Raw genomic sequence first — 12,522 nt, forward strand, 5'->3', positions numbered from 1 at the left:
ACAACCAAGGGCCTTCAAGTTCACTCTCAGTCTCTGCTTTGCTAGGCAGATGGGTAACATCCCATTGCCTCCCATGTGGGAGGTCAGGGGGAGACTATAGGGGGACAGAAGGCCCCCTGTTTCTCCTGTATGCTTATAAAGTTCCTGCTGGTCCCTAGAGAAGCGGAGAGAAAACAAACTAGGGCAAGGCAGGGTACTGCCAAGCAAGACAAACCACCATGGCTGGGCATGAACCATGGCAGAAGCCATCCCTAACTTCACATAAAGGTGCCAGATCTGATTGCAAGTGGTTCACAAAAGAGACTGATGTTAGGTAGTTAAAGCTCAAAAATAAGTATTTGCATTTGAGGTTTCTTTTATTTTTTATAGTAATTTAAAAGGTACAGAAGTTTGCAAGTAAGACTCACTCCCCTCACAGTCCTCCAGGCTTTCAGCACAGCCCTTCCGGTACAACCACCAAGCTATGGGTGTGTTGTGGTTCACACAACACCAGTAACCTCATTGGAGGGCCAGCACCTCCAACTAGAGCCAAGTCAGACCCAGAGCAAGGCCTCAGCAGCAGTTTCAGTACAGACATGTGGCCAGGAGTACTGAGCACCATGTTAACAAGTGTAAGAAGATAGGGACACCAGAGTGTAGGGAAGTGCTGCATACAGGCCTCACGTAGTGATAAAGTACAATGATACGGTCAAACAGCAGTGACAAGCAGACAATTGCTCTTTAAAGTGTTCAAGAACCCCTGCACTACCCTCAGCCTGAAGGAAATTCAGTTTTTATCTCTCCAGGAAGAGAACCAGCTTACAGGCCCTTCCCTTGGACAAGGTAAGAAGAGGCCCATCTTCTCTGATCAAGGGCTGCAGTTTGGAGATGCCCTACCAAGCTGTGACCAGTCAATCAAACCAGTGTAAATCAAGTGTTTGTTTCAAAACCAGGACCAATGAACTGATCAAGAGTCAAGTGTCATGTGGTTTCTCCACAGATGGGCATTGTGCATCAAAAAGAGTAGATCTGACACAAGATTGTAGAGAATGGGGAGCAACTAAAAGAAACCAACAGGAATGGTGGCACCCATTGCTTGTGTTAATTGCCAACCACACCAAAAGAGCTGCCAGCTGGCTCCCATGAGGGTACTGGAGCATCAGTCCACTGGGTATCTGACTACCTCAGCGTCTCAGTTTCTTTTTCTTTTTACGGTTCCGGTCCTCACTGCTGTCATCTGCCTCACTGGCACTGGGGGTCACAGCCTGCTGGATAACCTTTTTCTCCACTCCATATTCCTGGTCTTCTGTCTTGGGGTCTCCCTTGACCAAGAACTCTCCTTTCCGATAGGATATGGAAACACTGGTCCGGGGGTAGGTGCCATAAACCCTCCGGAGATCATCCTTCACAAATTCTGGGAGGTCTTTCCTTGGCCCAAACACCTTTCCAAGCTTCCCCCATTGAAGCTCCCCTCTCATTGTGAAGCCTTCAGGCCACGTGTCTTGATACTGATCTGATCTCTGGCAGGCAGCATAGGGATGGTAGCTTGCATAGGGATTGTAGAGAGGGATAGGGAGCATGGGAGCGAAGTGCCAGGGGTGGTATGGATGGATATAGGGATTGGAGGCACTGTAGAGATGATGATACTCCACCTGCCCTCCCACATAGTCAGGGTAGCTGTTCCGGTCCACCACAAAGGTGATGGGGCGGCTGTAGAGGTTGTGCATGCGGATGGGAGGGAACGTCACAGAGCTGGGCACGTCTTCTGCTCTCCCAGGCCGCAGCGGGGGGTAGGTGTAGGCAGAAGGTGGGATCATGGCTGGGTAATATTCCCGTGGCACAAAGCTGGACTGGTACATTGTACAGGAGCCTGGGGTTTCACACAGAAGACCCTTCTCTAGAGCAGTTGCTGAGTTTCAAAAGCTATGAGGACAGAAGGGGAAGAGAAACAATTTTATTGGTTATATACATTTCAGGCTGAATGGGGAGATACACTTAGCACTGTAAACATAAAAGCTAATTAATAATTAATACAAGGAGCTCCCCACAGCTTTCAGGAGCAGTAACCTACGTAGAACAAGGGAGCCACATTACCAGTGATTGCCTGTTAGCTGCTCTGCAAGACATCATTTAACCCACACATCTCAGAGTTTCAAATATGAGAACAAGCTGACAAAGACCAGCAAGGGCAGAACAGTCAACCTCATATCCTCATGACTTGTGCCTGCAGTGCTGGGAGGCAGCAAGACACTGCAAGAAGCTGAAGGCCCTTGAGCAGGCATAAGCATGGGGAAGGCAGCCACAAGGGAAAGAAATAAATTAAGCAGGCAACAAAAGAAAAGGAGGCAGCAGCCCAACCTTGCTTTCAAGTCAACTGCCATCCTGCCCAGACAAGGAAATCTTAAATAAAAAGATCTTCAATTGTCCTTGACTCTCTCCCCATCCTCCCAAAGCTCTGCTTTTACTCTGATAAGCAAAAAAGAGCTACTGTTTATTTCTAAAGCAAAATCCAGGCATATGCCATTTCCTCTGACAAGTTCTCATGTACAGGTTTGTCTTTCTGGTCTCACTAGTTAAAGTGTGCATTTACCTTGAGCAACTCTGACCTACAGCTGAATCTGCTCCTAGCCTGCCCTTGCCAGATATCCAAGCATCCTCCAGGGCATGAAGCAATGTCCTCCCATGACTCATTATCCTCACCCCTAGGGCAGGAAAGGAAGCTGCACATAGCAAAAAAAAAAAAACAAAAACAAACAAACAAAAAAAAACCCCAACAAAACCAAACCAAAAAAAAAAAAAACCACCCAAAAAATAACCCAAACAGCCCTATGCTATCAGAGACAGGAAAAGACCATGCACAGAACTAAAGGCAGCAAATCAGATTTTTTTTTTTTCCCCATGGAGCTCAGATCCTGTGGGCTCTTCTTGCTTCAGCCTGAACTAGAGTTGTGTCTCACACACGTGTTGACCAAGAAAGAGATATGAAAGTTCAGCAGTCCTTTAAGTGTTGCCTGACACAAGCAATGTTGGGTACTACAAAATTGAGGTTTTTCTTTTTTTACATTCATAATGTACAATAACTAGCTCAAGCCTACTTTTGTCATTGGTTCAGGCCTAGAAGCCTTCACCCCATACAGGGAACAGCACTGGAACATTCAGTCAAGACCAGGCAGCACCCTTGGAGACAAGGCCCATCATAACCATCACCCTCTCAAATAGGAGGAAATGAAACAAATTTCATTACCTACTTGCCTTAACTTGCTCAAAACCACCACAAAAATCCAAAGGGGTGTTGTATGTCAATGGCAGTACAGGTGAGCAAATGGAATAAGTGGTCTCATCTTGAAAACCAGTCTCAGCCCCTCTTTAAAGAGCTCATCCATGCATCCTCTATTGAGATCCACACTTCTGTGAAGTGCTTGTATTTCAGAGCAAGTGGTCTGCACAGGGTGCAGCTATTGTATCCATCCTACAAAACAAAGCCCAGCTTCCATCCCTTCTGTTGGGTCAGTGGACTGTGCCATGCCAGCTAAGGACAATCCTGGAGAAGCTGTTCACATCTACTTGATGACCAGATCTCACTCAAAAGCTTCTATAGCACCTGCATTTTGGCTTTCAGCATCATTGCTCCCAGGTCGTCCTGGCAGCTGCAAGGAGAAGGATTGACAGGCCATCTAGACTTTATATATCACAAGGGTATATCACAAGGCAGCCTGAGCACAGCTACTAATTGCTTTGATTTTACACTGAAGGAAGATAAGAGGAACAAGCTGGTGGCTCAGCATGGCAGGATGACCCACAAGAGGAAGCAAACTGAAGAGAGAACAAGATGAGGATTAAGCGGGACTAGAAGTGCTTCAGGGCAGCATTTGTCACATGCCCCAGCACAGAAGCAGATCCATTTCCCTGGAAGCAGATCACCCGGGAGGAGTATGTTGACAGCCTACACAAGACTTCACAGCCCAGAAGAAGTTTGCAAACCCATCAGAGCAAGCCTTGGCAGGGTGGCCTCTGCCGGGCTCCACTGCACAGCTGCCCGGTGCTGCCCTGTCCCTGCCTGCTCCCTAGCATAGAGCTCTCAGATTGCTCAGACACAATCTTACCTGCACAGGCACAAGGCACAGAGCCCCAGCTCCCAGCAGGCTCGGCACTGCTCTGAATGCTCAGAGCATTGTGTTGCAACAAGGTTTTGGTATGCAGGAGGCACAATGCTCCTGCCCTGCCCGGGGCAGGGCTGCACCCCGGTGCTCCCGGGGCTGAGAGTGCAGTTTACCCCACCACTACACAATTGCCTATTGTTCATACTGACCTTCAGGCTGAGCCACAGCATGACAAATCCATGTGTACAGGAGAAGAGGTCTCTGAAAATACCACTGCCAGCTTGCCTGATCCTGTCCCACACTTAGCAGGAAGTAATAGCAGACACTGCTTCAGGGAAAACAGTTTGCCTGGAAGGTGATCATTTATCAGGCCATCTGATGGCTGGAAGGCATCAAAAGCTAGATGCTTAAGAAAACCAACTCCAAACACCAACATTAAATGGTACCCCTTGAGGAAGGAGTCCAATCCCCAGTTTCTTCTCAAGGAGACCTTATAACACCTTCCAATACTTAAAGGGGGTCTCCAAAAAGAGTTTTCTGGGAGGCAAGGGAATTTTCACAAGGGCAAGCAGTGATAGGACAAGGGGGAATGGTTTTAAGATGATGAAGATTGAATTCAAATTGAATATTAGAAACCAAAATTCTATACTGTGAGAGTGAATGGAGGCACTGGAACAGGCTGCCCAGAGAAGCTGGGGATGCCCCATCCCTGGAAGCATTCCAGGTGAGACCTCATGGGGCTCTGAGAAACCTAGTCTAGTGGAAGGTGCCCCTGCCCATGGCAGAGAAATTGAAACTGGATAATCTTTAAGTCATTTCCAACTTAAACCATACTATGATCCATCTGCTCCTACTTATTTTGTTTCTCCAGTACCAGCTGGCCTGGTCTTGGAAGTAAATATCCTACAGCCTCCAACTCTTCAGGAGCAACTGAAGACCAGAAAGGGATAGGGGATCCTAGCTGATCTGTCTCTGCAGACTACCATCCTTCTTTAGTTCACTTTCAAGCTCTGCTATATCTTGGTTTAAAAAGAACCATTCTGTTGCCCAGCACTTGAATGTCCTGAGCAGGAACAGGCAAAACAGTCCTTAAAGCCTGAACTAAGCTCCACCAAATGCTTGCCTGCTCCTGAGAGCCACTGACATCCATCAGTACGTGCCAGGTATGGTGGCACAAATGGCCTGGATGGGCAGACAGCAAGCTGTGCCTGGGAGCCAAGCCTCCCCAAGCCAGGGCACTGGGAGCAGTGGTTGGCAGCAGGGAACAATAAGGGACCAAGCAGTAAGAAAGGCCACAGCAGGACACAAGGCAGCCTGTCTTTTAAAGCCTTTCCAGCAGTTTTGACCTTGTTGGAAAAGGGTTCAAATCCCACTTGACTGGAACTGGATGAGACACCAGGCACAATAAAAAGGAGAGAAAACTCCAAAGATGGTCACAGAAAACTAACATAAGATGATCATCTCTGATTGGTGAGAACATGATCCTGCAGACTATTCCCAGGCTTGCCAGAGCTGACTCCAGCAATTCCCTTACCCACTGCCCCAGTCATCTGGCAGTGTCTTTCCCTCCTCAAACATCTTGGTGCAGGTCAAGGGGACTGACACCACAGCTCCAAAAAAGGCCTGCCAAGCAAAGTATGCTTCACACCAGCTGCCCCACACAGAGTTGCTATGGAGCAACCAAGCAATGTTTGCAATACAAAACTAGAGAGGACATTTGATAAGAGAAGCTTTTGTTTCAGCCCTCTCAGTTACTACAGGTGATGAATCCACCACTAGTTAAAACAAAAATGCCCAAGTCTGGTAGGGCTTTCCTAGTATCTAAAGCAGCAGGAATTACCTGCTAAAAATACAGAGGACTGTGGCTTTTCTGAAGCTCTCAGGACAGTAGAACTTTACTACTACTTAGACTAGCTTTGAATTTAGTTTTTAGGTATTTGTGGAACACAAGAAACCACTGTGAGCTACAGAAAACAGAGGAAAGTCTAAATATTCACTTCCATGCCAGACTACACATTCTGTAGGAGAAAGATTAAAGTAAGCCTGACTATCATGGGCAGTACCAACTTACAGGTGTATGACACTTCATACAAGTGTCTCACATCTAGAGAGACTAGTTTCACAAAGTCTTCTGTTCAGCTGAAGCAGGGTCCCCAGGTCAGGCTGGCAGTTTGGATGGGTTTGAATACTTCCTCAGGGAACATGCTGCAAGCCAACACAACTTTAGAGACACTGGACCCATGGGAGAGGACATGGCCACCTAGTTTACTGTAAGTCTCAACCAAGACTATTCTTGCCCCATTACATAGCTTGTAATCAGCTCAAATGAAGACCCCATAAAGTTATCCTTTCCTCTGTTCCAGCACTCAAGCTTTCAGACTATTCTTTCTAGCTTTTCTTCCCCATGCTCCTCCTCTCCCCACCCCACAAAAAAACCAAACCAAAACAAAAACCCACAGATCTCCTGCCATTGCTCTGTAACAACTCCCAAGGGTACAGGAACAAATACTGAAAAAGTACCAATTTCTCCCAGCCAAGAAGATGAAGTAATACATTATTTCCAGTTAGTCTCCCCATTTTGAGCAGAGTCTGCAAAACTGTTGCCACCTGACAAAGATTTGAAAGATTTTTTTTTTAATCCAAAACTTCAAGGAGTGCTTGAAGTAAGATATTAAAATTGAACATTTTTATTCAGCCAAGGTTTGTTTTCCATCATTCTGGTGTCAGTCCCACACACTTATCCAGCATCCTGGTAGCTGGAGATAGTGTGTGGGAAAAGATCATGACAAAGCAGTTTTATATTTTTTCTTGTCACTTCTATCCTTTTATTGCTAACTTAAGGTAATGCTTGGTTTGAATTCTTTTCAATAAAACTCATCCAGGAGAGGACTCCCAAATACTTCTCAGGGAGGTGGGAGAGCACTACTAAAAGCCACACAACACAATAACTTTGAATCTCCACCACCAATACTAAGTCTTAGGACACAGGCACTTGGCTGCCTTCCTAAATGGGATGCTTTCTCTTAGCCAGGCATGCCTGGCAACAACACGGGAATTCAAGGAAAATGCAATAGCTCATTAAAAGCTGGGCCTTTTCAGGCCTTGTTTTTTTATCTAGAGGATCATATTCCCATGCTAGTGCTACTTAATAATGTAAAAACTTGAATTTTGAACACAAATCCACTCAACTCCCCAAACAAAGCACCACATTTTGCTACACTCTCCAAGAGAAAACCAACCCATACTGCCCCAGCAAAGTACTCCAAGAAGTGTTAAATACTTGCACAAGAGGTTACTGCATCATGCCTAGTTCAAGGTACCAGCAGACCATAGCTATTAGCAACAATACAAATCAATGCTGTAGAGAACAGGCCTCCCCTGTCTCTAACCCCAGACTCCCCCAGAAATGCTGGGGCTCTGGCCCTGTTTCCCTTCACCCCACAGCAGGGACCTTTCTATCAGAAATTACTTCACTACCCAAATTCTTACAGCAGGCCAAGCCAACTGGAAAGATACCACAAGCACAGCTGATCTAAGAGCTCCATGAACAATCCCTTCAGCTCAGCCAAGGAGAATTTAACTTCTGAAGCCAGAAGACACCAGTCTCACCCTGCTGTTATTAGTGCACCACTGAGGAAAAGAGCTTCAGCTGGCACTGGTAACTGTGGAAATAGCAGCTAATGCATATTACAGTCAGTCACCCCTTATAGAGGCCCTTTGAAGAGGGAATAGATCCATTTCAACTATTCAAAGCAACATTCCCAGAAAGCACTGAAGTCTAGTGTGGGTCTGGCATTTGTTTCTGAGATCTGTGCAAAGCCCAGACTCTGTATGAAACCAAAACCCCAGGAAAAGGCCAAGTCATTGCAGAGCAAGTCTTTACTTGACAGCAGTTATCCAGAAACCACCCCCCGCTGCATAACTCTGCTCAAATAGCAGTCAAAATGCAACCTGCTGGTGACAGAGAGGTTTGGAGCAGCTACTCCTTACTCTGACTGCAGCTGCTGGGTAAAACAGCAGCTCTGGAGCAACTGTGCCACCAAGAATAAAACATGATGAGTGTTACCACAGGGTGACTGCATCAGCAGGCAAAGCTCTAGAAAACATCCCTGCTGGCATCATGGTGATCCTGACACTGTCACCTATTCAGATCTCTCTGGGTAGGTGTCTGCTGCACAAGAATATCCATTTTTGGATATACTCTACAGTTTCTCTTTTGGCTTAGCCTAACTTCAGTGTTATTAAATCTTCTACCACCACCATTCTCATCTTCCAATAACCACTGCAGACACTCTTTGCATCAGATGCCTTCCTCACCTGAAGCTCAGATCTGTATCCCGTGTCTCAGCATCCCAGCCACCACGTTTTCTCATTTAAACCATTTCCAGACACTACTCTCTCTTCTTTAGCTGAGCATATTCTAATGTGCATTTCATAGCATTCAGTACTAAGGCTCTCCTCCATGTTAAAATACAGCCTGCGCAGACATGCTCCTCCTCTTAGTGGGGAGTTCACCTGAAATTCACCTCCATCCACACATGCTCTTCTTCAAAGAAAAGACCTCACTATCAGTTAGCTCAAGGTTCCAAATTAGGAAGTCCTGGGTGAGCCCCCCAGCTGTGACTTCTGCCCAGCTATTCCCCTCCATATTGCAGTGTTAAGCGAACAGACTCAGGGCACTAGCTTATATCAAGCACACAATAAGTCAACTAAATCACCAATAACCTCATTAATACACCAGTAGCATCTCATGGCTATTTATATCACTTTGCACACAGCTATGAAGCTACTAATCAAGTCTTACAAACCACACATGATGCTATTGAGTCACCCTTCCCTCCCACACCACTTAGCACTAGGATGCACATCCACCCCAATTTGCTCTGCCCTCCCACAATAATTCTTTCCAACATAGACCTGATGCAGAGTCCAGCAGCTTGTTCAAGGAGCATCACTTCATTAATTCCTGTGGGCTTGAGTCCTCAGACTTCACTACCACTCACAGATACCTGCAGTCCTTCAGTCAGCTGATCTTACCTTTGTCTCACTTTATATTTTATTCCTCTATTTCAAGATCCACTTTTTCTGGCACGTTCACACTTCCCTTATGGTAGTCTCCTCCCAAACAGCCAATCCACCCAGATTATTTGTTCCTCAGTTTTGCCACATCCATATTTAAGCCTGACAACTCCAATATCGTTACCTTGGCAATCTCAGTCTTACATGGTATTACTGATATGATGCAGGTGACCTTGAACGCTTTTACCCTGCAAAAGCTGCTTCAGACACTCCATAATTATCTGGTTCCTCCTGGTTATATATTGTTTATTTTACACATTCCAAGACAAATAATTCAATTCCAGCCTTAATTCCCATGCCCAGCTCTAGTTACCTACCAGCACTTTCTTATCTTACACACAGACAGTTTGCATAATAAAGCAACATGTTTTGTACTTCCTCAGCATCCTGCTCTCTCAGCTGCTTGATTACAAGTCTTTGTCCTTGAAGTGCTCTTGGGAGAGTCTACTGATATCCTGCAAAGGAGTTAACAGATCACCCAGCCTAGGTCTCCAGAGGGAATGTGTACCCACAGTAGGTTTCCTCTGTTGACAGACACCAGTGTTACAGAAAGCTAGTTGCATTTTAACTCTTCAGTCTTTAAATACGCTTAGATACCATTCCCACATATCCTGCAGCCAGGATGGATATGCAGAAGTACAGAAGGCATAGTCTTATGCACGTGCACTAAGTCTTCCCAGGGAATCAGCACCCTAAGAGCAGGAAAGATTATCCAGCCTTTGAGGTTGTATTACATACAACATACTCCTCTAGCATATAAGGGGGTTTTGTGTTACAACAGCAACACACACTGCATTTCTAGTGTAAGTTCAAGCATCTGAGCTAGAATTACCCATGGGAATACTGCTCTTATTGCATCCCCAAGGCAGACAGATGCAGCATCTGCTGATCTACAACTTGGTTATAACTTAACAAAAACCAAAAACCAACTACCTTCTGTTATGGTCTTTAGACAATATAGAACATAGCTCACAAATAACATTATTGATTTTTTTAAAAATAGGAATCAAAATAAAATCTTGTGTTTCCAGGAATACAATCAAAGATCTTTCTACATAATTTTTTCCAAATTAAATTGTTTAAAGTCTCTCATCACATAACAATAACAATTTACATTAGTATCTTTCACAAGCAGGTTGCACAAGGAATGCTACAGAGTAGAGCACTAGCATGAATCAATACCATAACCAAGTTATGCTACTGTACACAGACTTACACTCACATGAGCAAACAGGAGATGTGAAAGGGACACCACCTCCAAAGGGAGTTGTGTTTTTAAAAAGCCAGGCAAAATACAGAACATCTCAGTTGTACACTGCTCTGCTACTACAAACATTTAAGGTAGCATATAACTGCAGCAACAGTGCAAAACAGCTCAGTCTACAAACGTAGAACACAGAGACATTTGCTTGGCACACACATACTCACAGGCAGAGAAAAGACAACCAAGAGAATGCCTCCACTTAACCAAGGAACAGTAGGATATACAACCATGATATTAAGAAAGCAGATTACATTCTACAGGTTCTTTTTCACTGAAGTGCCTTAAGGATACACAGAGAGTAAGAAGATGCCCTAAGATACCACATTACACCTTACAGAAGTTTTTCCTGTGGTAACCAGGGCTACAAAACTTGCCTGAACTTGCCCTTATACCTAAAGGCAGCAACAGGAAGCTCATTCCTTTAGCAATTACATTACATGCTCAGACAGGGAACAAGGGTACACAACATGAGTAAAGAAGCAGCTAAAATGAGACATAAAGCCAGTACAGAAAAACCTGAAAGACACTTACCAAAATTTCAGGTTATTTCTCAAGTCAGCAAAATGCTGTTAACAAAACTTAAAGAACTATAACCTTTAAAGCAACAGACTAATACAGAGGAGACTCTCCCATTAGACAGTACAGAAACAACCCCTCCAGCTCCCACTTAATTTTGTTTCCCCCAAGCCTTTTAATCACTCTCAGCTACAACCAAGCTGGTATTTATACTCACAGCTCCTACAGCTCCTAATTAAGTAAGAAGCAATATCAGTGGCTCCCATCACCACTACCTTATTGTTAGCACCTGCACTGTGGTGTCTTTACAGACAGAAATCTCCTCAGGAGTTTTGAATGGGTGACTGTCTGCAAGGGCAGCTCATCATCACCCAGCACAACAGCAGCAGTAGTGCAGCTCCTTGGAGATGCTTCCTGATTCCATGATCTTAGAGGTCTTTTCCAAACTAAATGATTCCTTGATTAGTGCCTTATGCCTTGCTCTGCTGCAGGTGATCTCAATAGCTGAAGCTAAATACCTACAAATCACTCTTTAATTACAAACCATGTTGATTACATTTAGTTGTCTGGCTTCTACAAATTTATAAAAATGACCTGCTTAAGAAGCTACTAGTAAGTCTAATGTGCAAAAACATTGGCAAGTGATAGGGTGCAATAATATCTGTACATAGTACTTGGCTTTTGCCTTCATTTTTCGTGGTGAAATTTCCCCTGGTGAAATTGGAGAACAGCTAAATGGAAGCAACACTTGCTTCTTGAGAGAGGGATGGTGATGTATATACTGAACATAAGAGTTGCTTCTTTGAGAGAAAGGGCCACAGAGGTATCTTAAATGATAATGAACAATGATAGTCCATATTTTCTGAAATACATAGGATGAATGGAAATTAATTGTGGGAGGGAAATGTAAGTTGCTGATTACTGAGACCAGATATTTGCTGGATTACTGCCTCACCTGCTCAAGCAGCCAGGTATATATTTTTGTTTCCACTATGTCATTCTTCAATTTGGCATATGCTCTTTGGACAAGAGGAGGCTCAGGGGGGATCTCATTGCTCTTTACAAACTTTACAAAATAGGAGGTTGCAATGAGGTGGAGGCTGGTCTCCTCTACAGTGGCAGGGACAGAGAAAATGGCCACAAACTGGGAAAGTGGCGATACAGATTAAATATCAGATTTTTTTTTTCCGCTGTTCCAGTGGTCAGGCATTGTAATTGGTTGCCCAGGTGGTGGAGTTGCCATCCCTGGAGGTTTTCAGGAGGCCTCCAAATCTGGCACTGAGTGATATGGTTCAGTGGCTTAGGCGTAACAGTGGTGGCACTGGGCTGGCGGGTGGACTGGATAAACTTGAAGATCTCGTGCAATATTGATGATTCCACGATTCCCTGACTCCAAGGGCTGGAGATCCCGGCCAGGCCGCGTTTCCATGGCGACGGGTGGACGGACCATAGAGATGGCGCCGGCCCAGAAAGGCCCGTGCGGCCGGGGGCGGGGATATGCAAATAGGGGAGCGGAGTGACCTCACACGCGATGGCTGCCGGGAGGTGTCGGTGGCTTCACTTGCCAGGATGCAAAATGGCCGC

The 12,522-nt window shown here is 45.2% G+C and overlaps 1 protein-coding gene across 3 annotated transcripts; it reads right to left on the reverse strand.

The window, feature by feature from the left end:
* Nucleotides 1-269: 269 nt before the first annotated feature.
* C6H10orf95 (chromosome 6 C10orf95 homolog) lies at nt 270-12,471 on the reverse strand. Of its 3 annotated transcripts, XM_056495664.1 has the most exons (3): nt 11,894-12,471; nt 2,570-2,681; nt 270-1,902 (listed from the first exon to the last, which is right to left on the reverse strand). In XM_056495664.1, exon 3 carries the CDS (start codon nt 1,836-1,838, stop codon nt 1,164-1,166), a length of 675 nt encoding a protein of 224 aa, XP_056351639.1. In that variant the 5' UTR covers nt 1,839-1,902; nt 2,570-2,681; nt 11,894-12,471; the 3' UTR covers nt 270-1,163. The 3 variants fall into 3 exon arrangements, with proteins under 3 accessions (XP_056351639.1, XP_056351638.1, XP_056351640.1); XM_056495663.1 differs by lacking the exon at nt 2,570-2,681; XM_056495665.1 differs by lacking the exons at nt 2,570-2,681; nt 11,894-12,471 and adding an exon at nt 8,997-9,090.
* Between the last annotated feature and the right edge of the window lie 51 nt (nt 12,472-12,522).

Source organism: Oenanthe melanoleuca, chromosome 6, assembly GCF_029582105.1.
Source record: "Oenanthe melanoleuca isolate GR-GAL-2019-014 chromosome 6, OMel1.0, whole genome shotgun sequence".
Taxonomy (NCBI): domain Eukaryota; kingdom Metazoa; phylum Chordata; class Aves; order Passeriformes; family Muscicapidae; genus Oenanthe; species Oenanthe melanoleuca.